General features: G+C 44.5%; 3 protein-coding genes across 7 annotated transcripts in view; all 3 read left to right on the top strand.

Annotated features, from left to right (window-relative positions):
• Window positions 1–27,235, top strand: part of LOC116503386 (H-2 class I histocompatibility antigen, Q9 alpha chain-like) — a 504,076-nt gene that overhangs the window by 84,303 nt on the left and 392,538 nt on the right. The gene's annotated exons all lie outside the window — the stretch shown is intronic.
• Window positions 1–27,235, top strand: part of LOC116503420 (major histocompatibility complex class I-related gene protein-like) — a 465,627-nt gene that overhangs the window by 116,605 nt on the left and 321,787 nt on the right. The gene's annotated exons all lie outside the window — the stretch shown is intronic.
• LOC116503409 (H-2 class I histocompatibility antigen, Q9 alpha chain-like) overlaps window positions 1–27,235 on the top strand; it is a 105,866-nt gene that overhangs the window by 5,216 nt on the left and 73,415 nt on the right. The window contains exons 3-5 of one of the 2 annotated variants that reach the window (XM_032209811.1): window positions 1,978–2,172; window positions 2,683–2,964; window positions 3,462–4,186. The exons of the other annotated variant lie outside the window; for it this stretch is intronic. Coding sequence (XP_032065702.1) covers window positions 1,978–2,172; window positions 2,683–2,964; window positions 3,462–3,580 — 596 coding nt within the window. The 3' untranslated portion in view covers window positions 3,581–4,186. Of the gene's footprint in view, window positions 1–1,977; window positions 2,173–2,682; window positions 2,965–3,461; window positions 4,187–27,235 lie in introns of those variants that run through there. 2 annotated transcript variants of the gene reach the window in all.

Genomic DNA, 27,235 nt, shown 5'->3' with positions numbered 1-27,235 from the left:
TGAGCCGCTTCACTGTTTACTGGACAAAAAGGCAGACTGGACTTGGGGTCATAAAGAAGTATCTGCCTTCTCAGCTATAAAAGATCTCTTAACTTCAGAGCATGTCCTCATACCATATGAGATTTTGTCCATAATATTAACCTATTTGAGGAGCTGCCCAAAGAGGAAGGGGTCAAGCTATTTTCCAAAGCGCCTGAAGGCCAGACAAGGAATAATGGATGGAAACTGAATAAGAAGATATTCAACCTGGAAATAAGGATACATTTTCTGACCATGAGAACAATGAACCCATGGAACTGTTTGCCTTCAGAAGTTGTGGAAGCTTCATCACTGGAAGCTTTGAAGAAGAGACTGGGCTGCCATATGTAAGAAATGGTGTAGGGTCTCCTGCTTGGCCAGGGGGTGGACTAGCTGACCCACAAGGTCCCTTCAAACTCCGGTAATCTGTTAAGTGTGGCCCAAAGACCAGGAGCCTCTTCATCTCCTGTTGGAAGAAGAGGTCAGGGAGGTCAGGGAGGTCATGCTGGGGACTCTTGAATGGGCACAGGTCAACTCAATGCATCAATTATATCCTGGGTGGGGGAGGGACATAAAAGAAAGAAGGCAACCAATTGGAACCCTTCCTGAACAGCCAGAGGTGCTGTGGCTTCAAATCAGGCTTTGCTCTCTTGGTGGGGGTCCCTTAAGGAGGGAACCCCCTCTGCATCTCTGGGGGCAAAGTCTCACTTTCAAAGAACCTTATTTTGGGGATCATTGCAAGCAAATATCTTTGCTTCTTTTTTTTTTTTTTTACAAATATTTATTTTATTTCTTTTAAAAAACACAAATATTTCATCATTCGTCAATCATTAAAACATTGAAGTACAATTTTTTTTGTATGCCCCTCCCTCCCTCCCTCCCTCCACCCCCCCAACCCCCCTCCTCCTTCCCCCCCCCCGACTTCCCAGAACCCGTACGCGGTATGGATTTTTAACTAACACAGTCTAAAATCTATTGAGAAAAAAGAAATAAAGAAATTAATGACATTCTACATTGACCTTAGCTTCTTCTTACTGAACTAACTTTTAACAGTTTAAATCATTTCTGATCTTAAGCATAGGCTAACTGGAATTTCTTGGTCCCGTATTTATTTTGTATATAGTCAATCCATTTTTTCCAGTCTCGTTTATATCTCTCATTTGAGTGATCTTTAAGATATGCCGATATTTTAGCCATCTCGGCTAAGTTTGTGACTTTCAATGTCCATTCTTGGATTGTAGGCAAGTCTTCCTTCTTCCAGTATTGCGCCACCAACAGTCTTGCTGCCGTTATTAGGTGCAGAATCAAGTTAGTCTCTACCACTGTAAAGTCAGTACATATACCTAGTAAAAATAACTGAGGAATAAACTTTATCCTTCTTTTAAAAATATTTTGCATAACCCACCATATTTTTATCCAGAATGCCTTAACCTTTTGGCAGGTCCACCATATATGATAATATGTAGCATCGAGAGAACCACACCCCCAACATTTAGGCTGCTCCTCCCAGGAAGTCGCAAATATCTTTGCTTCTAAGGAGCCTCTCTTGAGGGTTTGAAATGGAGTTTGGGGATCGCCTCTTCCCCTCAACCCACTGGCCATTTGTCTCTGCACTGAGCCTCTAGAAAGACGATTTGAGGCTCTGTGGATCCAAGACAAAAACAGCGCTGGTTCTTCTCCTTTGGCCCAGAAGGAGCCACTGGGGGAGGGAGAAGAGGGAGGAAACGGGAGTGGGAGATATCTGGAGACCTTCAAAGTGTGATGGTTTTTTTTAGGGTGAATAGGGAAACTCAATGTCTCATCCAAAGGGACTGAGTAGCTTCATGGGGGAAAATGTTATTTTACAATTGTTATTTGTCCCTTTTCTTGCTGACTCCCTCCTGAATCAAAATCCCTGCAAGAAGGGAGATGTCTGTCTCTTCGGAGGATTCCTCAAATCTAATCCTGTCCCCCTTTCAGATCTTCATACGGAACAGCTCATCGCAGGCTGTGAACTCTGGGGAAATGGGAGCGAAAGAGAGATTTACATAAAGACGGCTCCTAATTTGAAAGGTGCATACACCTTCCGTGCGCCTGTTCATCCCAAGATGGAAGTCTGCATTGAGTTGCTAGAGAAGTGCCTGTTTTATAGGAATGAGACGCTGATGAGGACAGGTGAGTATCTGATCTAGGCTGGACTTTCCTCCTTCCTGATCTGATTCTGCCCCTTTGAGTCCTGGATCTGCTGCCTGGATACTTGGGTGGGAATTCTTCCCCTCCCCCTCCAGCAGGTTTCCCGGACACAGGAAGCAATTCAATGGACCAGGAAATGCAGCCTCTGCCTAGCGGGTGTCTGTGTGTATCAGGCAGCAAAAGCACTTAGGAGTGTCCTCTTCACAGCCCTCAATGAGGCAATGGGACCAATTGGGGATATTTGCTGTGGGAAAACTCGCTACTGGACAATTCCATATGGGATATGTCAATGTGATAAATTTATAAATCCGCCACTGTTTCTTGGGCATTCTTTCCATTTTTGTCAAACATTTGAGCATTTCCTAAAATTCTTGGAGGCACTGCACTTATAGAGGGTTAAATACTTGAGTTAAAATCAAGAAGTGGGAGATTTTTCTGCCCGTCAGGCTCTGGAGGGGCTCAAAGTTAATTCCGGGGATGCCTTTTCTGCAGAGACCCCAGTGGTGACAGTGAACAGCAGGACGGAGGTGGAGGATGGGATGGAGATGCACATCTGCCAGATATACGGCTTCTACCCCAGGGAAATCAATGCCTCCTGGAGACGGAATGAGGACATCTGGCTGAAGAACACCCTCCATGGGTCTGTGGCCCCCAATGCGGATGGGACCTACCACTACTGGCTCAGCATCCGGATCAACCCCAAAGAGAGGGGATGCTATGAGTGCTATGTGGAGCATGATGGCCTGCAGGAGCCTCTGGCCCTGGCCCTGGCGGGTGAGAGGCTACAGGGAGGGAAAGGCTGGGCTCTTTGGGAGGGTGGAGGTTGGTGGGGGAGAAATCTGACCCCAGCTGTATCCAGATGTTGAGTTCTAAATGATTTAGAACTTGAGTTTTCCCCATGTATGAGGTTGGTGGACCTTCAGGCAACAGTTCATAGAATTGGATTGTGGTGATGTAAAGGAAGCAACAAATCCCATCACAACTGCTGACCAATCCTGATGAAATCCCCTTAGATCCTCTCTTAGCCTCTGTCCCTATAAATAACAAATTGCTGCTCTAAGAAAGAAGCATACACATTGTTTTATGATCAGGGTCCTATTGAAAGAATTGCTAGTGGGGCGTCTTTATGCTACAGTTAGAGGGACACGAAGAGGAGCTCCTTAGACTTTTTAGTTTGAGGAATTTCTGTTCCTTTGGCTGAATTAAATCTTTTTATTGGGATGGTTGTTTGGGGTTCTCCTTCAATGATCTGTTCTTTTTTCCCAATTCAGTCCCAGAATCCAACCTGGGCCTCATCATCGGCTGCGTTGTGGCTGGTCTTGTCATGGTCTGTGTGATTGTTGGGACTTTGATGTTCTTGAGTAAGTATCCTTTTGGGGGGGTTGATTGAAAGAAGATAGAGAAATCCTCCCAAATCTCTCGCTTTAGGGAGCTTCTTCTGGGCTTCCTTCTCCTGCGTTTTCACAGCCCTTTTGGGGAGCATCTTACACCTGGCCTCTTTGGGGCACCTCAGTCTTGACTCAGCTTTAACTCTGCCAGGCAGTATTGTTGCAGCAGGTTGAGGCTTTGGCCACAATGCTCAATAAAAACGGGATGTGAGACCACGAAGGTGCAAGAGAAACAGGTTTATTGATGCATCGAGTTCAGCGGGTTCACACACCAAAATCTGAACTCCCCGGGATCCACCCAGGACATTGATTTTTATACCATACTTCAAACTAAGTTGTTTTAAGGCGTTTCTCTTCTTCCCACACAAGACGTAAACATTTTACTAAAACAGAAAAGTACATTTTGGAATCTTACAGAAAGAGAAGCACATAGGAAAAAATACAAAAAGTGAAGATCTTATTCCTAGATTTCTTAAGCTGTTTTTGGAGTTTCACCCTTGTTCTGTCTTACACCCATGCTTGGCTTCCTGTGCCCTTCCTTTACAGCATCTTGCCACACTGTTCCAGTAAGATTTGTAACAACTTTGAGGAAGTAAGAAATCAAAGTTAATCAAAGTGCATATTGTGTACATGTTACTGATTTAGAATATAGAGTCTGGGGGCTGCTATACCCAGGGGACGTACTTATCTTTTGACTCGTCTTCTTCCTCCTGCCTCATGATCAGGTGGATGATTTGTGATCTTTACCTGTTAGCTCCAGCTGGGATCAGAGGTAGCATCAGGTGCATTTGTGTGTGTCCGTCCAAACACAAAAGCAGCTCCTGAAGCTGCAGAGTTGTGCTATCTCTGTCTTCCTCCCAAGAACTAAGCTGAGAAAGGTGGGCTCCCTTTACATTACAGCCAAGCTGTTCTAGGGAATGGAGACCCCCCAAGGAGAAACGTCTGATTCAAGGAATTTTCAAAACGGTGAGGCGACTCAGCTGTCTGGAGGATCCTTCTGTCTGAGAAGCTGCTCTGCTTTCAAAGAATGCGGATGGGAAAGGCTTGGACATAACATGGTCAGGAAGCTCCGTAAAGGTAGTTATCAAAAGGAGGCATTTTGAGAGAAAAGGAGCTTTGCTGGATCTCATCTTGGTCTCCCACCACAAGGCTCTCCAAATATGAACTGATTGGGAAAACTTTGCAACCATCTGTATTTTCACACTGGCTGTGCTTCTGACTGAAGAATTGTTGGACTATTTCTCTTTGTGGAGGTCTCTCAATGTTAAGAATTCATTTCTATGGCTCTTGGGACATTGTTTGGTTCAAACGCTTTGGGTGTGTTTGTGTGTTTTAGTTTGTAGGTGAAGGAAGGAAAGAGGAATCTAGAGTCAGAAAGAGTTTCTTCATCTCTTTCCATCCAGTTAAGAGACTGACATCTCCATTTTCTTTTCTTTCTTTTCCAGGAAATCGCAGTTCTTGCTGGCATAAGCTGCAGGGAGCTGCTTCTGTATGAAGAAGACCATTTTTGCATCTTCTAGGAATGCTTGGCAGATGGAAGAATGAAAAAGGGGAGAAGATAGACTTAAGATACAAGAGGACCTTGCCAGACTTGAACATTAGGGGCCATCTAACAAAATGAAATTCAATGGTGAAAAATGTAAGGTTCTACATTTAGGCAAGAAAAACCAAATGCACAGGTATAATATAGGTCAGTGATGGCTAATGTTTTTTGGATCATGTGCCAAAAACAGGGGGAGCACCGAGGGGCCATGCACGGGCGTGCCCACACTCATAACGCTATGCGTGCAACCCCAGCGGGCATGCACACATGACACCCCCCCAATGCATGTGTGCATTAACAGCACTCCCCAGCTTTTGGCACACTTTTTTCACCCTCCCCAGGCTCGAGAGGCTTTCTAGGAGCCTGAGGAAGGTGAAAACAGCTTTCCCCAGAGACCCTCCAGAGGCTTCAGGAGCTTCCCAGCTTCATAGTTACTACTATTGATCCAGGTACCACCTATATCCGGGATGGCGAACCTATGGCACGTGTGCCACAGATGGCATGTGGAGCCATTTGTACCTGGAGCACAAAAAAACGGCCCTATGGGCAACCCGGAAGTTTGGGAACTGTGACTTCCAGTTTGCCTGTAGGGCCACTTTTCACCCTCTGGAGCTTTCAGGAGCCTTTCCAGAAGGCTCCGGTGGGCGAAAAACGTCCCTACGAGTAAACTGGAAGTCCGTTCCTGAACTTTCCGTTTGCCCGTAGGGCCAGTTTTTCACGCTCCGGAGGCTACAAGGCTCTGGAGGGCGAAAAATGGCCTTAATAAAGGCGAAAGTCAGCTGGCCAGGGCACGCATGCACACTGGAGCTGACAGGGAAATGCCTCGCATGCCCCAACAAATGGCTCTGTGTGCCACCAGTGGCACACATGCCATAGGTTCTCCATCCGTTGTCTAATGGTCATGATGCTTGCAACTCTCTTGTATTCATGATCAGTTGCCAATTGCACCCCCCCCCTCGTATGATCACCATATGCAAACGTATCTGCTGGCTTCCCCCTAGAATCAATGGGGAACCAGGCAGAAAATGTTGCAAGCTGCTGCGACCTGCCAAGAGGACTCCCTCTCATCTCCTGGGAACTGATTGAAAGAACTGCCTGCGGAGGAGGGTTGAAATCCTTCAGATCTGTAACTCCATTCCTGCAGCCTGCTGGGGGATTTCCCTTCCATGCATGGAGGGAAGCTGAGCTGATGTGTCAACTTTTTCACTCTACCCACTCAATGAACTGGGAGATTACTTAAGGACTGCATTTGGAAGTGCCAGGATTTTAGTCATTAAACAAAGCAGGCACATGAGCATCTCACAATGACTGCTTCACTCAATGACGGACATTCTAGTCCGAATTGTGGTCAAGGACTATCTTTAAACCCATTAAGAATATTTCAATTGATATCGTCACCCCTTTTATGATAGTTCACTACATAGATTAATATCTTAAATATGAAAGGGGTAAATATGTGGTGTTTTTTTTTTTTTTTTACTATTTACTGATAGGACAAGTTATTTTACATCAGCATCTAAATAGTAAAGGATTGGAGAAATGGGCCCACATTAAAAAGCGGCATTGGTAAAACTGCTGTTTCTTTTTTGCTTCTCTTGACTAAAGTCTCCTTTTCCTTCAAGTTTTCATACTTTTGTTCCCTTCTTATTCCTCCTTTTTGTTCCTTTGCACAAAATCAACTGTTTGTACAAACTATAAAAGGAAATGTAAGTTTTTCTATTGGGCTTCCTCTCTACTTTCATAGAGAGACGGCTGTTTATTAAAGTGTAATAAATTGCCTTTCAAATGATCTTCTGACTCAGTGGCTTATGCGAGAGAATGTACCAAGGCAGAATCTACAAGCAAATTATGGCCCTCAGTCTGTCTATGAAAAATTGTTGGAGGGAGTTAAAAGAAGACGACAAAATTCCCATGAAATTTCACATTTCCTCTCCTCTGAAAATGGGGGAGGGGGAGGGGGCTAGGTCCTCTAGTTTTGCAAGTAATAATAATGTATATTTATGTGCTGCTGTACTCAGGGACTCAGATGGCTGGGAAAATTAAGATCCTAGCAAGGTGTTTCTCAGCCTTGGCAACTTAATGATGAGAAATTCAGAACTTCAGCATAATAGAGTTGGAAGGGACCATGGAGGTCTTCTAGTCCAACCCCCTGCTCAAGCAGGAGACCTTATACCAGTGATGGGCAACCTTTTTGGCGTGGTGTGTCAAAAATCGGCAAAAAATCGAGGATAACTCGCGTTGTGTGTCACTTCGACAAAAACATAATTTTGCGCAATTTATAGTTTAAACTACAAAAATGTATAATTGCAATATATAATTGTATTTAATAAACCAAAAACAAATTATTTAACCTACCTGCTTAGTAACTTCTTTGTTCATCAGTCGATTTCGTATGTTGCCCTTGATATTATTGAACTTGTTTGGGGTGCCGTGAACCAGGGCTGTGGAGTCGGCTGCTTCCAGCTCCACGTCCTCATCAACATGCCGCTCCAGCCCACCCCTGCTATGAATATTCCTAGTGACACGAGGGCGAAGAATATGAATATTCATAGCGGGGGCGGGCCGGAGCGGCATGTTGATGAGGGCACTATTCCCGCGCTCCTCTCCTGCGGGTCCTCCCTCACACTGCACGCACGCCTTACCAGCAGCCCCTGCGCTCAGAAAGGGGCGGCGGTGATACAGTAAGTGAGTGTGGGCGGGGGAGATCACACGTCCCACACACCCCCTGTTCCTCCAGCACAGATTCTTTCATCCTCGGCGGCCGTGCAGGAGCCGAGGATGAATCGCATGAAATCCTGTGCGTGTCACCCCAAATGGCTACGCGTGTCAGCACTGACACGCGTGTCATAGGTTCGCCATCACTGCCTTATACCATTCCGGAAAAGTGACCATCCAGTCTTTTCTTTTAAAAATTTATTTTAAAATGTTAATTTTGAAAAGGCTGAAAATAACAAAAAGAGTTTTTATGCTCTCACATGAAAACATTCCACAAATTGCCCGCCAAGAGATTGTCAGGAAATTGTACAGCTGGTGTCTAAATGGAGTCAGAGATGCTGACATAAATTTGTTGATTTGTATAAATATATATATTACAACTATATACACAGCAAACAAGACAGGCAAGCAACAGCATCGTCAGGTAAATCAACACAGCAGGAACCTCATGAGGTAAATCAAAGAGACCCCTCCCCCACTACTCAAGAGGAAAAAAGGCGGGAAACGAGGCACCTCCCCCTTTACACTCACAGCAACCAATCACAGCTTAGATTGCCTCATGCAGTGCCCAGCTTGCTTCAACCAACTGCCTACAACTGTGTGTTCTTACTCATTGCCCAACCCTTCACTGCTCCAGCTATTAAATAAAATATAGTAACTGAGACATTTTTTTAACATTTTAATTATGTCTCAGCTGAACGTGAAACCCTCCAAGCGCACTGGACTTCAATTCCCATCATCCCCTGTTAGCAGGACCTCTGGCCTATCCTCCACATCTGGAGGCTGCTCCTTGCAGATAATTGGCCTCTTGGGAAAACGCTCAGACTGCAGAGAAAGCAGCTCTGAGACAGGGAGGGGAATTTGACCCTTTTGGGAGTGAGATGCTCCTTTTAGGGGATATCAGGCAGGAGAAAGAAGTGCTTTGGTCTCCACAGGCAGCAGTAGGCATTGCAGTACAATCCAGATGGGGCCCCTGGCCAGAAGCTCTTGCAAATTGCCCCCTTTTATCCAGACAAAAGAAGTTATTGCAACTGCCTTTTGATGCTTTTAGACCCTCGCTAATAAACATGTTGTCCCCCCATCCTGGACTTCTGTTTGAAGATGGGCACCTGGGAGGGTCTGGGGCAAAGGTTTCATAACCTGACCTCTCCTCCCCTCCCCTAGGAAACACCCCAGTTTGGGAGAGTATTCAGAAAATCTCTCCAGTCTCAGAAAAGATAAACAAACTTGGAAAAAGGAGGGGGCTGAATTGGGGACAACCCCCCCCCCCCCCACACACACACACAACTAGTTCCCATTTTGGAGACCAGTACAGCTTCTGGCCAGAGTCTTCTCCCCCTTGATCCTTCCCCAAGAAGCTGCTCTTCCAATCCAGAATGTTTTCAAGTCCTCCCTTTGCTTTTCGTTGGGTGGGGGATAGGAGTTGCTTTTTTCAGCTGAAAACAAACACTTTCACTTCATTTTTGGAAATCACCCGATTTAGTTCTTTTTTGTTATTTGTCAACAATAGCTGCCCATATCACAAGTTACTCTGAGCAACATGCAGCAAAGCTAAAAACTTTTAAATGTTTTTAGAAAGATGATATGTTAGGCAAAGAGATGTTGATAATAATTCCACCTTAACAATTCACCAGTCTCCCTGGGGTCCCCATGCCTGATGGCAGGAAAAGGTTTGGAGGGAAATCTTAAACTGACATGGCAGAAAGCTAACCGAGATTATAAAATCTCTAACTGGGAGGTGGGGATTAGTCAACCCACTATAAAAAAAGATGTTGAGAGACTAGAAAGAGTGCAGAGAAGAGCAACAAAGATTAATAGGGGACTGGAGGCTAAAACATATGAAGAACCGCTTTAGGAACGGGGCATAGCTACTCTAATGAAGGGAAGACATAGTATCAGTGTTCAAATATATGAGGGGCTGCCAAAGAGAGGAGGGAGACAACCTATTTTTCCAAAGCACCCAAAGGCCAGATCAAGGAGAGATTCAACCTAGAAATAAGGAGAAATTTTATGATAGTGAGAACAATCAATCCATGGACCGGCTTGCCTTTGGACGTTGTGGGTGCTTCATCAGTGGAAGCTTTCAAGAGACTGGACAACCATCTGTCAGAAATGGTCGGGTCTCCTGCTTGAGCAGGGGGGTTGGACTAGATGACCTACAAGGTCCCTTCCAACTCTGTTATTCTGTTCTGTTCGGATTAAAAATAAGGCATCCTTTTTACCTGTGTCAAAAACACCCTCCCCTATGTCCCTGGTTTTAGGAAATTAAATGTATCAATTCCCAAACAAAGGGTATGTTTGTGCAAACAGGAACTCCAGTGTTTCAAATACATTGGGAGTTTTGAAACAGTTGAAATAGCTTTTCTATCAGTGCCTGATATTCAGTTGAACGGACCTCAAAGGTGAAACCTAAGGTGAAGAATCCTTGGGAGAGACAAAGGATCTGGCTCTTGGCCTCCCCAAAGCACCACACTTGTGCAGAGGTCGTCAGTTGGGGCGTGGCTGCCTTGGAGGAACTTCCAGGCAAATTATTACTTACCTGTTTTGTCCAGCGGAAGGCTTCAGTCACTATCAACCAACTGGCCTACTTTACAGGACTGTTGTGAGAGGAATGTATTGACCCTCTGGAATTGGAACTTAACCAAAGGCTCTTAGCTTGCGGAAGGACAGCCCTGGTTCTTACCAGCAACCACCACATCTGACAAGAACACCATAATAAACATGATACTGAAGTCTTTAAAATGTAAAGATGCTCAGCAGATGCCCTGGCAAATATGGATGGTGTCCATGTGTTTTCATGTCCATACTTGTCCATCCAGTACTTCGTGTGTGAATCTCTTGTTTGCACAAGATGCTGCACTTTAACCAGGCTCTGAAAAGAGACAAAGTTACTCCTGCTGTGAACCCAGAAAGAAATTAGATAATCTGAAGTGAGGCTCACCCTACAAACAGACACTTTCCAGAGATCACCAGCAATTGGAGGGTTCCCCTAATGGCCCAAGCCCTCTTCATCAGGAGAAATACAGGGATGAAGGGCGGCGAAGGTCCCTCTTCTTCTCCACAGGCACGGCCTTATGTTCACTCTGTGCATGCTCAGTGGAAGGCTGATCACAGCAAGCGATGGTTCAAGCCCTGAAAAAAACATTGCTTCTTACTCATACTTTGCTCATCATGGGAAATGTAAAAGCTCCATTATCCCTTCTTTATTGACTAAATTTGACCATCATAATAAGAACGATCCAAAGAGGAATGTATTATTTTCAGTCCAAGGATTCCCCAGAAGAGCCACAAAGCCAACTTAGTTTATTGCAGGAAAACTGAAGAGCTTTGAAGCTTCCTGAAGATTCAGACCTTCGCTGGAGAATAAAGGGAAAGGGGGAATTAATGCATTGTCTGCGGTTGGCATCCCAGACCTTTTCCCATAGAAAAAGGCGTCTTCGCCTTGAAGGTCCCCCAAGTGCCTTTGGGCGTTTTCCTCCAGAGCGAAGATCATTGAGGGTTTCTGATCTCAACCTGATCAAAGGCTGCGAGGGACTGTATGAAGTCTGAAAGGGACGCCACCCCCACTTGCGCCCAGATAACTCTCACGCTGTTTTGCCGCCCGCAGATCTGTCCCTTCCCCCACGACCAAGAATTCTTGGAATGAGACGTTGCGTGCGTGACTCGGTTGAAATTTTCGCTTCCCCTTTTCCAGTTTTTCTCACAAGTTTTGCCCGGTTGTGTGCCTAGCAACCAGAGACGTAGTGGGAACGGTTCCCCCCGCCCTTACTGGTTGAGCTTGGCCAATCGCCGGCTCTCTCTGGTTTTTTGCGCTATTTTTCCTGCGATTTTAGGAGAGTGCGGCGCAGGTGGAGGATTGCGGACAGGATGGCTCTGCGCTCTGCGCCCTTTTTGCTCCTGGTGGTGGAGGTGGTCGCTCTGCAGCACATGTGCCTCGGTGAGTCCCTTCCAAGATGTAAGCGGTTCAACCCCTTTTTCTACTGGTGGGAATCCACCCAGGGAATCTCTGTCTGTCTGGCTGGCTGGCTCAATGTCTCTTTGTATGTATGTCTGTCGCCCTCTCTGCTCCCATTCTCTCTCACACTCCCCATGACCTCGAGCCTTTCTAGGAGCAGGACAAGATGGCCCCTCCAGATGTCAGTCAAGTTTACCTCCGCAATTCTGTCTGTCCCAAAGTGGAGGTTGTGGGATGGCAACGCTTGGACATGACCATGTCCACTCACAAACTCCGTGGCTGCTTTTGCATACCCTTTGAATCGCATTTTCCGCCTTTGTTGCTCTTTCTGGCTTCTGGTGCTGGGGGAAAAACCCCACTATTTCTTCCATCAGTTCCGTGTATTAGTAGACGTGGAGATTGGTGCACTTGTGTGATCGGATTAAGATTGTGAATGCAACAGGATAAGAGTCTTATAGGGAAGCACACCTTTAATTATCTTGATAAAGAATTGCCTCTCTTGATTGTCATTTTGTCCTCAACCCTCAGCTCCTCAGGGCTTCTGGCACAGGCAAGGATTTTTCTCCCAAGAAGCTCCTTCTTCTATCCCAGAAACCCCCAATGTAGGGCAGCTTGCAGAATTAACTTTTTTATAATTTTGCTTATTAATGTATGATTGCTTTAAGTTGTAAACAAAAGTTGTAAATGGAGATCATGTCGTATATTTAGCATGATTTCATATTCTTTTTAGTTGCTGCTTGCCAAGAGAAGGTTCTTCCAAAGGTATTTCAGTGCTCAATTAACAATTACAAGATTTTTTTTTTAAAAAAACCAACAAGTTCTGTCCATGAGTTCCACAGGAGGAAATGTTGTCTGCAATGTAAAACCAGTTGAATTTAATTTCTCAAACCTTGTGCTGTAAGAAGTAGCAGCAACATCAGCAGCCTAGAATTGCTTTCACTTCTTTGGTTTTTATCTTTTTCTGTGAAGATAGTCCTCGATTTACAACCATTCATTAAGTGACCGTTCAAAGTTACAACCGCACTGAAAAAAATGACTTAGGAACATTTTTCACACTTGCGACCATTGCAGCAGCCCCATGATCATATGATCAAAATTCAGATGTTTGACAACCGACTGATATTTATGATGGTTGCAATGTCTTGGGGTCATGTGATCCGCTTTTATAACCTTCTGACAAGCAAGTCAATGGGGAAGCCAGATTCATTTAACAACCTGGTTAGTAACTTAACAACTGCAGTGATTCACTTAACAACTGTGTCAAGAAAGGTTGTAAAATGGGGCAAACTCACTTAAGAATGGTCTCACTTAGCAATAGAAATTTTGGGCTCAATTGTGGTCATAAATCGAGGACCACATGTATCATCTCCACTTATATGTTATGTCACCAATGATCCATATCTGGAAAATATTCATATTTCTCAAACATATTTTAAGCCAATTCAAAAAAATGAAAATAATGTGTATCTAGTGAAGAGAACATTCGAACAGCCAGTAAGTGGGGCAAAGCAGGAGCAGATCACTGATAGATTTTGAGGGTTTAGTCCCTCACTGATCTCATTCCAAGGCTCAGCCCTACATATAGCTGTATATCTAGACACTGCGCAATTGCATTTGGTACATCATTTATGTAAAATAAAGTTTTTCTTCTTGTCCTGCCTGTTCTTATCACCAGGCTGTTGACTACTGCAATTTGCTCTACTTGGGGCTGTCCTTGAAGACTGGAAGTATCAGAGCTGGTTTATCAGGCATTGGCCTGGATAGTTTTGAATGAATCTAGGTTTGCTTGTGTGTAACATCATTAGGGACAGAACTTTTCTGGCTGCTTGCCAGCTTCTGGATATGATCCAAAGTGATGGTTGTCTCTTTGAATGTCCCACATGGCTCAAGGCCTGGAGATCTCCTCAGATTGAGTCTGTCCACTTTGTGACATCTAACAGAGATGGGTAGGCTCACTGTTGAAGCTTTCTCAGAGCCCCTCAGAGAACAGATGTCACACAGATATTGGAGTCAGCCCCAAGGGAGGTCTTTGGGATACCCAAAAATCTCACTGCCCAAACGGTGCTACATTATACCCATCCGGCAGTTGGGTTGGGTGTTTCCATTTTATTACAGATTCTTCATAATAAAGCAACATATAAACAATGTAATGAATAAAAAAAATACATGTTTTACCATCTTGCCAACAGCTATACTTTTTGTTCTTTTTAATTTCAGAAAAGTTAACAAAGAATCTTTTTGCACTTTAAAGAGGCGACCGGCATTTTACAAACAGTTCTGGGGGTGACGCCATGAAAATAGTCTAGATAATTTAAAAAGAAAGATATTTGGGTACCTGACAGAAAAAAAATGTTTTTTTTAAAAAAGCAAAGGTTCAATTTGCCAAAATCAAATCTTCTCTCCCCCACCTTTTTTTTCCTGGTTGATGATGAGCACACCTGGATCTCCTGGCCAACTTGCCACATTAATCCAGCTGCACATCAGCACCAGGCCAGTCCGTTCTCGATCCCAATCTGGGTCTCTTCAGTTGAACTGCAAACGCAGCACTAAAGGAGGGCCAGACTTTCCTTCTTGGAACTCTCTTCCTGTGGAACTTCCTGTGCCTGCAAAGGTTTTTTTGGTCCCGTCTTCACTGGTGTTCAGGATCCTCGGTATGCCTCTCCTTGTTCCCAGCAGCCTCAGGCCCATTTACTGAGTGAACTTAACTTATCTGTAGTGACCACAGGAACTGAGCAGGAGGCGGGGAGAACCCAGGGGTTTCTGGGGGTGAGGAGGAATTCTGGGAATTGAAGTCCAAGTGGTTGAGACTGAGAAGCTCTTATCTAGTATTTTACACTGAGAGTTGCTGATTATATGGTGAGTCCTGATCTTTGTTCCTGCAAGTTGGCTGAGGAGTATTTTGACTGTTCTTTGTTCTTACAAGGCTGGGAACCTCTTTGGGATCTGGCCCACTGGCTTGACGAGACATCACAAACCAGGATTGATACTGTATATAGATTGTCAACTGGAGATGAATTACTCAGCACAATTATGGTGTTTGCCAGATGCCATAAAAATATCCCAGGATCCAGAATAAAGTTCACCTTATACAATTTTCATGTTTTAATTCCTGGGAGATTGGTCCCCAGTAGAAGCTGCCTAATTTTGTCTCTCTGCATCCCTTCCAGACTACTACTCCTATACCCTCCAGTATTTACACATCGTTATCATAGACCCCAGCCAGGGACAGCCCCACTATGTATGTCTGGGTTATGTGAATGATCAACTGTTCAGTTACTATGACAGCAACATCAAGAAAGTGCAGCCTCGAGTCTCCTGGTTGGAGAAGTTGGGGAAGGACGATCCCCAATACTGGCAGATTCAGACCCAGATATCACGTGACAAAGAGGTGAGGTGGAGATCAGATCTGCAGCACTACAATGAGGAGCAAGGTGAGAAATGTATTGGTTACTTCCTCCTGCCCCATGTGCCACCCCCACTAGCAGAAGAGGGGAGAAATTGGGTCCCTCCCAGGGCTGTTTCCTAATTTTTTTAAAAAGGTTATTTTAAAAATATGTTTATTGCTTCAAAAACTATTATAATTTTATAATAACTATCCACATTGACACCCAACAGCACCAGTTTGATTGAGAGAAAAATCTCGTAAGGGATATGATGAGGGTTAAATAAAGGTTTCCCTGTCCAAGCATATCTGCCTCTAGGCCACAGTGCTCATCTCCGTTTTTTAGCCAAGGGAGCCAGCATTGTCCAAAGACCATTCCCATGGTCATGTGGCCAGTATAGCTATACACCAAAGCACAAAGATATTGTTACCTTCTCTCCAAAATAGTGCCTATTTATCTACTCGCATTTACATGTTTTCAAACTGCTATGTGGGCTGGAACTAAGGCAAGGAATGGGAGTTCATCCCATTGCGCAGCACTCGGGTCTCGAACCAGGAGTGTCAACTTTCCAGCTGACTTTAACTGCTGAGCCATCACACCCCTATGATCAGAGTAGGGGAAGGAGGAGTGGGACTTTTCCTGAGAAAAAAAACTTCTGAGTGGCCTCTCTTGTGGGGGGCTTTCCATGGTATTTGAGTTCTCCTCACCCACCTTCCAGCCTTTGACTCCATGTTGAGCTTCCAGATGCAAATCTGAAGCAAGGTGGCACTGCCTGTTCTTCCTTTGCTAAGAAAAAGCCTTTGTGGAGGAAGAAGATGGAGGAAAACCTGGGAGGGAAGCAGTGTGATTTTGGAATTTGGGAGAGGGATGGTTCAAGGCTTCATCCAAAGAGACCTGAGGACTTCATGGGAAAAACATAATTTTTTCATTTTTCCAGTTACTTCACCATTTTCTCGCTGGCTTCCTTCTGAATCAAAGTTCTTGCAGAGACAGAGATGTCTGTCTGTCCCGAGGACTTCCCAAACCATAATACTGTCCTTTCAGGTGTTGATATGACTCAGATCGTGGAAGACTATGCTCTCCAAGGAATTGAGAGGAAAAGAAAGAGTTGGCTTTGGGAGTATAATAGGAATTTCATAGGTCGTAGCTGTTTATGCAATGAGGAATGGCTTGGCTGGCTGGAGAAGTACCTATCCTATGGGAATGATACATTGTTAAGAACAGGTGAGCATCTGGATCCAGGCTGGACTTTCTGACCTGATTTCCTGTCTGTGATTGGTCCCTTTGGGTCCCTGGTTGGTTGCTGCCACCATTACTGCTGGTTCAGTGTGCGCAAAAAATTTGCTGAGTTAATGGAAAAAAAAAATTGCTTGATGAGTGTCTCTGAGAATACCATTTAACTACTTAAGTTGTCTATGGAGATTCTTAAGCACTTAAGAGTGTCCTATTCACAACCCACGATGAGTCAACAGGCTATTTAGGGTTCTTCAGCGAAACCAATTCCACTCCCCTTGAAGGAAAGGAGCTAAGACCAGAGTTCATAGAAGCCTAAGCAGAATTTCCTTGGATCAACAATTTGCTGTGGGGATTTTTCAGACTGGGTCCCTGAGATGGACTCAAAATCAGGAGTTCTTGAGGTTGAGTATTTTGCAGATTTGGAGCATTTCTTAAAACTCCTGGAGTTGCTGCAGGTTTGGAGTGGGAAATAGTGGGAGATTTTCCTGCCGCTCCAAGTTTCTTATCCATTTTTCAGGGTCTGGAGGGTCTCAGGATTAATTCTGGGTATGCTATTTCTGCAGAACCCCCTGTGGTGACAGTGAGCAGCAGGATGGAGGTGGAGGATGGGATGGAGATGCACGTCTGCCGCCTGGATGGCTTCTACCCCAGGAAGATCGATGTTTCCTGGAGGAGGGATGGGCAGGTCTGGGTGGAGGACACGCTCTATGGGTCTGTGGCCCCCAACGCGGATGGGACCTACCACTACTGGCTCAGCATCCGGATCGACCCCAAAGAGAGGAGCCGCTATCAGTGCCATGTGAAGCACAAGACTTGGCAGGAGCCTCTGGACGTGGCCCTGACAGGTGAGCCATTGCACCGAGGGAAAGCGTGGGCTTTTTTTTTTCAGCTGGAGTATTGTGGGAGAGAATTTTGAACCCATATGTGTCCAGATGTGAGCCTACTTGAACTTTAATCTATCAATTTTTCCATGTTTGAGATTGGGCGATCTTCAGGGAACAATCCATAGAATTAGCTTCAAGTGATGCAAAGAATCCCATCCCAAGAGTTGGTTGATCCTGATGAAACATACTTACCGGTAGACTGTCTCTTAGCCTACGTCTATGTTTACTCCAGTAAAAGAGCAGCAGTTATGCTGAGCACTCAAATTTTCTCTTGCTTAGAATTCCCAAAGTACAGAAATCAGAAAGTATCTGATTGCCACACTTTATTAAAATTTGTGAACCGCAGCTTACTTCATGAAAATGATTACCAGTCTGATATTTTTTACCAGCAGAGACTAACAGGGCTTTCCTCCTGTAAAGAACACATGCTAATGTGTATTACCGCTCTAAGAAAGAAGGCTACACATAATTTCATGATCAGGAAGTTATTGTAGTTCCCGAGGCTCAGCATAAAGCCACAGGAAAAATGCCCTGGATTGGACAACTTTGCATATGCCCGTAACTTCCCCGGACATTTTTTCCCAGTGGACTACAAAACCTGCAAAATATCAGTCTTTCATTGATGATAGCATAATAATTTCATATAACATTTTCCATTTTCATTTAGTGATATCTCAGGCATATTCCTTTGGTTTTTTTTTTAAACCAAGCATCCTTTCACAAGGATCATGGCTTTGTTCAATTAAAGTCCTGAGTTTTGTGCAAGAGAAATTTAAGGTTCCCTACCCCCACCCCACCCCGAAACACTCACATCCACAAATCCATTTCAGTCATTTGAGGGACCCTCCATGAGTTGGATATCATCCTTCTAAATACACAAAATACTATTTTTTTTCATTTCTGCACTGTCAACAATTCCCAATCCTCTTCCAGAACTAGGAGGAGGGGTTGACATAGAGAACCCCTATACACTCTCCCCAATTTCTACAGTAAAACACCTGGTTTTATATTTTTCATTTGTTATTGATCAGAAAGATCAATAACAAATTATCAAGTGATCTCTAGTAGATGACAGAATCATCTGAATGTTTCATGTGACTAATTTTTTTTATGGCAAATGAGGCATTTTGTCTAATAAAAGTTCCATCCGGAGATTTGAAAGAAAACAGTGACCAGAAAGAATCGGAATCTCAAATCAGATACTAAAGGAACAGTGACAGGCCCATCTGGCTGAATACTTTAATGGATACTCAAAGAGGTGGTTATAGACTAGGTGACGCCTTAGGTTCCTTCCTTCTGGGGTATGATTCTATATGCAAAATTCTTCATCTAGGAGACAAAGATTAAAAAGTGGGTGGAGGATTCTTGGCTTGCTAAAAACAAATTGTAATAGAGATTGATTGAAGACTGCCTACGAGGCAGAAGCATGAAGTACTTTCAAAGAAGATATGTCCAATTTTAGGCTAAATCAGGTAAAAAATGATGTGTAATTTTCTTCTGCTCTGATCAGAGCCTGCATCAAGAAGCAAATCCAGTTCTGGGCAACCCCCATTTGTAATGGCAAAATCAGGGTCTGCCTTTCTACTTACGTAAAAGTATGAGACGATACCCTTGTTCTCCAGAAACAGAAAGGTTTATTATTGAATGCATTCAAGAGATCAGTAGATTTGCACCTAACTGATCTGACTTAGGTACATTTTGACAGAGGTTTTATACCTTTGAAGTGGTTATTACAAATCATATAGACGTCATATAGGCGTGCACTAATACAGGTCATAACTTCTCACCTAAGTCAGCACAAAGTTATTTCGGGTAGAATTACAAATATTTAAGGAAAATTACAATACCGGATTCCCAAACCACAATAGGGAAGTAAAGTGAAACTAAAAGAGAAGTGAATCTTGGTTACTCATGCAGAAAAAGGAAAATGTCAGAACGCCACCCAGATATATTGCTAAAAATATGGTTAACCTATAGCTTGTTTACAAGGTGAACTTTGCCTTTCCATGAGCTGTGCCTCTTATGACTAAGATACTGTGGTTAAGTTTCCCCTACTTGCGAAAAGCTGGCTTCCTGTGTTTCAAGCAGAAAGAAGTATGTTCCTTGTTCTTGTTCTTTAGGTGAAAGAGCATAAGCAAAGTTTTGATTTTTGAGTTTTAGAATTAGACAAGTAGCCTGATTAAGTATTTTAGGGGTTCAATGGTGGACCCCATGCTGTTTCATTCCCCCCTGATGAAACTTCACCCAATCCTAAGATTATTGTGGAGTTTCATAAGTATCAGGCTCCCTATTGCTTATGAGCCCCACATACTCATGTTCCTCTCCTGTGTGTCCCATCAGCGTCAGGACCTTGGCAGTGGCCCGTTTTTCCACCATGAGAGATAAAGAACTGCTGATAGCACGAACAAAAAGAGGCATAATGCAGGGGATGATTATACATCCTGCTGCAATCAGACCAATAAAAGTAATGATAGCCTGCCATCCGGGCAATTTTGACAACCAAGAGCTAAAATATGAGGCAAGATTTAATCCTTTCCATTCTTGTCCTGGGAAATGAGTGAGCTGTCTCATTTCCGTGGTCAGCTGTTTAATAACACTCCCAGTTTCATCAATTTGAAGGCAACAATTTGATAAGTTGAACTTCCCACATACTCCCCCTTCTCTTGCGAGGAGGTAATCAAGAGCCAATCGATTTTGGTATACTGCAGTACGAAGTTTGTCCGTGGCAGTGGAGAGAATATTCAAGGATTTGTCAATTCTCTCCCCAGCCAGGTCCAACACTGCCTGTAACCTCATGATCCTGTTTATCATGTAAATCGGGGTGCGGTATCCCCAGGATCCATCTTCAGCCCATGTGGCTCTTCCATACGTGCATACAATTCTCTCTGAACTCCATGTATCTGATTTCTCATATTCAGTAAGTTCCTTGCAAGGAAAGTTAGAGAAGGCTGTGTTTACCTCTCTTTTCTGACGAATGGGATCGATTGAGTCATATACCGGAACTCCTAGCACCTGTCGTGATTGGATGGGTAATAAAAAGAAAGAAGGTTTTATCCATCCAAGAACACAGGATCCCGCCCAGTCTGCAGGAAGAATTTCATAGGCAAGTGTACCACAAATCCAATACATGTTCTCAGGGGCTTCCCATGGGTCAGATGAATACTGTGGCTCCTTTAGATAGGGTAGAGTGAGAGATCAAATTTGTGGGTTGAGAGAGATTTGATGGTGATGACCACTTGGTATAAGTATCATCCCATTCCCCTAAACAAATTAGATGACCCACAGGATATGATCCATTTCGAGAGAAACAGCTGTGGCCCACCAAATTTGTAGTTAGGGTCCAGACAATACCCGTATGCTGTGTTCGTTGAGCGAGGTTGCCTTTGAGGGTCATATTGTTATATACCTCTGGGGTTGCTTCGAGAGCTTCCCATGGCCACTTTTCTCCCATGTTTGTTCCTCCACAAACAAAGCAATTTTTAACAGTTAAGGCTTTTGCTACTTCTTCAGCCATTTCTACAAACAAATTCACAGCCTTAGGGCTAAGAGGAAGGGGTTCCTCTAACTTCCTAAGGTTATCATAGACAGACCATCCTAATGACTTTACCTCCCCTTCCTTCAAAGTTTCCACCCTTATTGTAATGTATGCCAGTGGGTCAGCCCCATCCCCATCAATGCCTATCCCATAGCTTTCTTCCTCTGGGTGATCACGGGACACTTCAAAAGCAACTGAGTTTGAATTTTGGAGGCTGCGAAAATTGGAAATATATGGACATCCCAGATGAGGAGAAGTAGGATAACCTCCTCCAGTATGTTGACAAACACAATCCCATCCTCTGCACGGGTTTCTTTCATCCATGCGATCTGCACAAGGAGAATACAAATCCCGACTTGGATTCTTACATCCTTGGCAGTAGACATGGGATCGAGGACAGAGATACTTATGATTGTGGTAATAAGTTTGTCTCCATCCCTGACTTCCACAGCTTCTGTAAGCCACCCTATCCATTGCAGCACATACACCAAATGATACGGTGATGGGCTTCTGTCCTTGTTTTAAAGCAGTAACTGTGGTGAGGTGGTAAAGCTGAGATTCCTTGGGGTTGTCAAGTAGAGCCAGGCCGGCCCATACACTGACTTTTATGCGAACTGGAGTGGTTGGTTGATAACACACAAGCTGGTTTTTCTGAATACAATAGTTATACATGGTACCGTTAGATACACATGTCTTTTTCTGAGGGGTGCAGTCCACTGGGGCCTGAGTGTGGTAGATCATTGTAACAATGGTACGAGGTCCCACCTTAGCTTTGGTAAGACATGGGCCACACTCATCCAGCCCTGGTGTTGCAGGCAGATAACATACCACCCCTTCAGATCCCTCACATTGACTATAGAGACGGGGTTGCCTCTTTCCAAAAGTACAATTCGGAAGATTGAAGTTCTGACAGGATTTAGGTTTTCCCATTTTGAACTTTAAAGTATTTCCTCTTGTTCCTACTAGGCATGCAGTGCATTCCAATGGGGCAGGGGTTATAGGTCCCTTCCCATCTAATCCATCCTTCCCACCTTTTGGAAGAACGGGAGTAGGATGGAGGTTCCTACCTGGTTGCAAGAGTGGCTCCAGAACCACCATCCCTTTTCCTTCTGCAGTCAATGAGACTCTTGCCGTTCTGCTTATAATCTTACCAAGTGTCACAGCTCGGCACTGGTATGATTCCGAGTAATTAGAATGAGTAATCCAGACCTTCAAGTAACTAGATTTCTCATCATTTCTCGGCCCATGTGCCGAGTCTCGCTCAGTACCTGAGGTTTCATACTTGACAAATTCTCTTCACCTGACCACCATTGCAGCAACCACACATGTCTCACATTCCCTATGATTTTACAATATATCCTCACCATGATCGGAAGCTGATCATTCGTTATGTCATACTTCATGTCCAAACTAAAATCAAGGGGTGTCCGCTTACCCCGAGTCCTTGTCCTCTCTGGATAGGGCTCTGGGTATGGTCTCTGAATGGGCCTCAAAGTATGGCACATTATGGTTGAATTATAGTATTCACTTGGTGCCCAAGTAACATTAGGATCCAACCTACATTGCCAATAGTTCCCGGATCCCTCGGAACAGGGGGATAACCCTTCCTCTGGATAACAATCTACTATCCAGCGTTTGACATAGGCAAAAACCGAGTCCCTGGGTACTCGGACCTTATAGAAGCAATGCCTACAAGGAGGAAAAGGTCCTGGTCCCATTTCCTCTAGCAAGGGTTCAGAAGTTACCTTTACAGGGGAGTCATTTGTCACCGTGAGGGCCCTGACACCTGGTGTTTGTTGGGTGCCCTTTTTCCCATCCCTCACATATGGTGGCTGCGAGGTACCTCCACTAATCACATTCCCCCCTGTAGGAATGGGTCCTCATAATCAGGGGAAACTTCCCATATTTGCACTGGCGGTGCCCCTCGAGCGATCTTATCTTTCATGGCGGCATAGAAATAGAGAAAGTTAAGAAGAACAGAAACAGCCAAAAGAAAAATCACGACTAAGATCGCTGGGATCAGACCATTCCTAATGCATGCAGTCTGGCGCAGACGGCGGTTGGTTTCCATGGTTGGTTCTCCTCGTTGGACGGGGACGAAGGTTCCACGGGAGACGCGATGCGTTGCCTGTGCGATGGGTGTCGGCGGCACCTGGAGCGACACCTGCAGAGGGGTCTTCACCACCTGGCCGTAGAGCGATTGCTTCCCGTGAATCAGCAGGCGAGGTGGCGTCCTTCCTTCTTCTTCTCCTTTTGGCAGAGTGTAGAGGCTGGACAGAGTCCTTGGAAACAGTCTCACACGGGGTTGCAGCCAATTTCAGGCGTGTCCAATGGATCCAAGGCTTAATTTCAGCTACCTTAACAGCAAGGGGAGAACAAATAACAACAGTATATGGTCCACACCATTTGGCTTCCAAAGGCACCTTTTTCCAGTCCTTCACCCAGACCTCCTGTCCTGGGTGGAAATTATGTACTGGAGTTACAATCACATGAGGACGACATGACAGCACATATTTTTGCAATTTATGGACAACAGTATTCAAAGCTTGCAACGGTTTGATTTTCACTGTGTCTGCCACTTGAGTAGTAGGCAACACCTGTGGACTAACCAAATTAGGAACCCTTCCATACATTAATTCATATGGTGAGACACCTAACTCCCCTGTGGGTGCGCACCTCACGGCTAGCAACGCCATGCTGAGGGCATCCGGCCATTTGAGATGAGTTTCCTGACAAATTTTAGCCAATTTATTCTTTATAGTTCTATTGGCCCTTTCAACGACGCCCGCCGATTGAGCGTGGAAAGAACAGTGTAACTTCCAGGTAATCCCTAATACCTGGGCAACCTTCTGAGTGGCTGCATGAATGAACTCCGGCCCATTATCTGAAGAGATACGTGAGGGCAACCCATATCGTGGAATAACTACATTTAACAGAGTTCGGGTTACCTCCAAAGCCCTTTTCGTTCTAGTGGGAACACATTCAGGCCACCCCGTGTATGTGCAAACAACAACTAACATAGCAGTGTATGCTCCCACTTTTGGCATGTCCGTAAAATCAATCATTAAATAATCAAAAGGATAAGCCCCCCTAGGTTGGTGCCCAGGGGGAAGACTTGGCCCCTGACGTGGGTTATTAGCAGCACACACCTGACATCGAGAACAAACAGCAGCTGCTAAACTAGACAAATTGTTAATATAGGCTTCCCTCGTTAAAGCCTTTCTCAAAGCTGTCTTTCCTAAATGTAAATGCCTATGCAGGGAAGAAACAACCTCCCATGCTAACTGCTGAGGTACAAATACCCTGTTGTCCGGCAGAGTCCACCACCCATTCACTAGTTCTGCCCCTATAGCTTCAGCTTGCTGTATTTCCGAGTGGCTATATGAGGGGGGTTCATCTTCTTGGTTCGGGATCCACAAAGTAAGACAGTTAGCTTGCAGGGAGAATGGATCCAAAGCTGCTGCTCTTGCCACCTGGTCAGCCTTGTGGTTTCCTCTTTCAGCTGTTGAAATCCCCTTCTGATGACCTCGTACATGCATAATGGCAACTTGTTTGGGGGACCACACACTGTCCAATAGACGCATAATTTGGGGTCCATATTTAATGTCCTTTCCTCCTGCTGTAATAAGACCTCTTTCTTTGTACAAAGCTCCATGCACTTGAACTGTAAGAAAGGCATATTTTGAGTCTGTGTAAATGTTGACACGTAGACCTTTTGCTAATTCTAATGCCCTAGTGAGTGCATGTAATTCTGCCAACTGAGCACTAGTTCCTGCAGGTAAGGGCTTAGCTTCCCATACATCCTCAAGAGTGACTATGGCATAAGCTGCTTTTCTTACACCTTCATGGATAAAACTGGTTCCATCAGTAAAAAGAGTTGCATCCGGGTCGGAAAAGGGTTCATCCTTCAAATCTGGACGACTTGCATAGGTTTCCTCAATAGTTTGCAGACAATCATGAGAGATCTCAGAGTCTGGTTCAGGCAATAGAGTGGCAGGATTCAAAGCATATGACTGAACAAGTTTGATGAGGGGGTTATGGGTAATAAGCCCCTGATACTTCAACATACGTAGATTGGTAAGCCACAAATGACCTTTCTGATCTAGGACAGCCCGAAGAGCATGTGGGGTGTAGATATTCAACTGCTGTCCAAAAGTAAGCTTATTTGCTTCCTGAGTAAGTAAAGCTGTGCCTGCTACAGCCTTAAGACAAGAGGGCCACCCTTTTGCTACCTGATCCAATTGTTTTGACAAATATGCAACTGGTCAATACCACGTTCCCATCTTCTGAGTTAACACCCCCACAGCCATATTCTGTTTAGTGTCCACAAATAAATGAAAAGGTTTATCTAAATTAGGCAGTCCCAGACTCGGGGCTTGAGTCAAAGCATGTTTTAAGTTCAAAAAACTTTTCTGTTCCTCTTTTTCCCATCGCAAAGGTTCCTTTTCATTCCCTTTTGTAGCTTCATAAAGTGGCTTGGCTAACAAGGCGAAGTTAGGAATCCAAATGCGGCAAAATCCTGCTGCCCCTAAAAAGCCTCTTAATTCCTTCCTATTTCTTGGGGCTGGTAATTGACAAATGGCTTCCTTTCTTTCATGTCCCAAAGTTCTTTGCCCTTGCTGGATATCATATCCCAAATACCTAACATTCAACTGGACCAATTGTGCTTTGGCCCTAGAAGCTTTATAGCCTTTTTCTTGTAACAGAAGTAAGAGGGATGCAGTATTGGCATGACAAACCTCTTCTGTTTGTCCTGTCACCAAAAGATCATCCACATATTGTAACACAACAATAACCTCCCCCTTTTGGTATAGGTAGAATCGGTGAATTCCATGGGGAGTCAGTGGGCACCAGAATCTTATAAGTCAAATACAGTTGTATGACTTCCTGAATAGCCTGCACAATTTCTCTTGGGTACCCCCTCTGGCGGATGCATACAGGACGACTCATTGGTAGTTCCTCAACAATGACAGGGGTGTGGTGAGCAGCAAAACCAGGGGGGTTATCTTCCGCCCACAGCTCAGGAACCCGGAACTCCCTCCATTTGTCTCCTGAGACTTCCTGCACCACCATGATTCTCCAAGCCTCTTCCCGAGGAATTTCTAAGTTCACATTGCCATATTTTACTCCTACGGATCCCTTTTCATCAAAAAATATCTGTGCTCTAAGTTTGCAAAGTAAATCTCTACCCATGAGTGGAAGCGGACAGCTGGGCAAATAAACAAACTGGTGAGTCAATGTTTTTCCTCCCGTTGTGCATAATAGAGGCTCTAAAAGTGGCTGGGTTTGTGGTTTTCCTGTTGCCCCTTGAATGTTGATAGATTGAGAAGAAATATGTCCCAAAGGTTGAGTTAATACAGAGCGGGTTGCTCCTGTATCTACAAGGAAAGAAACTTCTTTGCCCCCCACATTCAGACAGACCATAGGTTCGGGGAGGCTAATCGAACCTACACTGCCCCGTCAATCCCACTCCTCAGCTTCTGCCAATCCAATCAAAGGAGTGTCGGGGGAAAATCCCTTGGCTTCTCTCTTTCGCAGGCTGTTAAAGGGCTTCCTGAATGTTCCACGTCCCCTGAAGGTGTTGGGTCGGCTGAGGGAGAAATTTCTTGGCAAAGGGGTAGGATTCCTAGTTACTCTTGGCTGTTCAATCTCCCTTCTCTCAATTCCTTCTCTTCTGGGACAATCTCTTTTCCAGTGCCCATACCTGTGACATATAGCACATTGATTTTGACCCAAGGAGGGGATTATAGTCCTCTCCCTACTTGCTGTGGCAATTCTTCTGGAGCACTAGCCAAGACTGGTGGTCTCTGCCTAGGACTTTTAGGGTCTGTAACTCTGACAGCCATAAGACTACATTGTTGTTTACATTTCTTTAACCAAGCTGGGGGTTGATTAACCAATTTTTTCCAAACATCTATATATGGAGCCTGAGTTAAGCTCCCTAACTTAGGATCAAACACCAACCTATGGACTTTTAAAACTATGTGAGGATCAAAAGTACCTGTTTCAGGCCACCCAATCCCATATCTGGGCCATTCTAATTCACAAAACCTCCTAAGCTCATGTTTACTCCATTCAATTCCATAATCCTGACTCATAAATCCTTCTTTAAAATGATTTAACATAGAAGTTAGAGGAGTCTGACTACTACTACCTCCACCCATATTTTTCCCAAATACTGAATAACACAATTCTTAACACTTTAACCTTTTAAACACATACATATATTCTGGACAGTCCAATTCCCAAAACCTTTATACCTAGCAAGGTGGATCAGACCTTACTCTCCGGTTTAAAAGAAAAACCGGGCCTTAAATAGAAAACCCACAATTACTTGCCTTTTATCTGTGGTTTTCCTCCTCCGGTGCTGGCCAGACTTCTCCCTTTCTCCTCTGGTTTTCCAAGG

The sequence above is a fragment of the Thamnophis elegans genome, chromosome 2 (genome assembly GCF_009769535.1).
Source record: "Thamnophis elegans isolate rThaEle1 chromosome 2, rThaEle1.pri, whole genome shotgun sequence".
In the NCBI taxonomy this organism is placed as follows: domain Eukaryota; kingdom Metazoa; phylum Chordata; class Lepidosauria; order Squamata; family Colubridae; genus Thamnophis; species Thamnophis elegans.
This window is presented reverse-complemented; position numbering and strand designations above follow the sequence as displayed.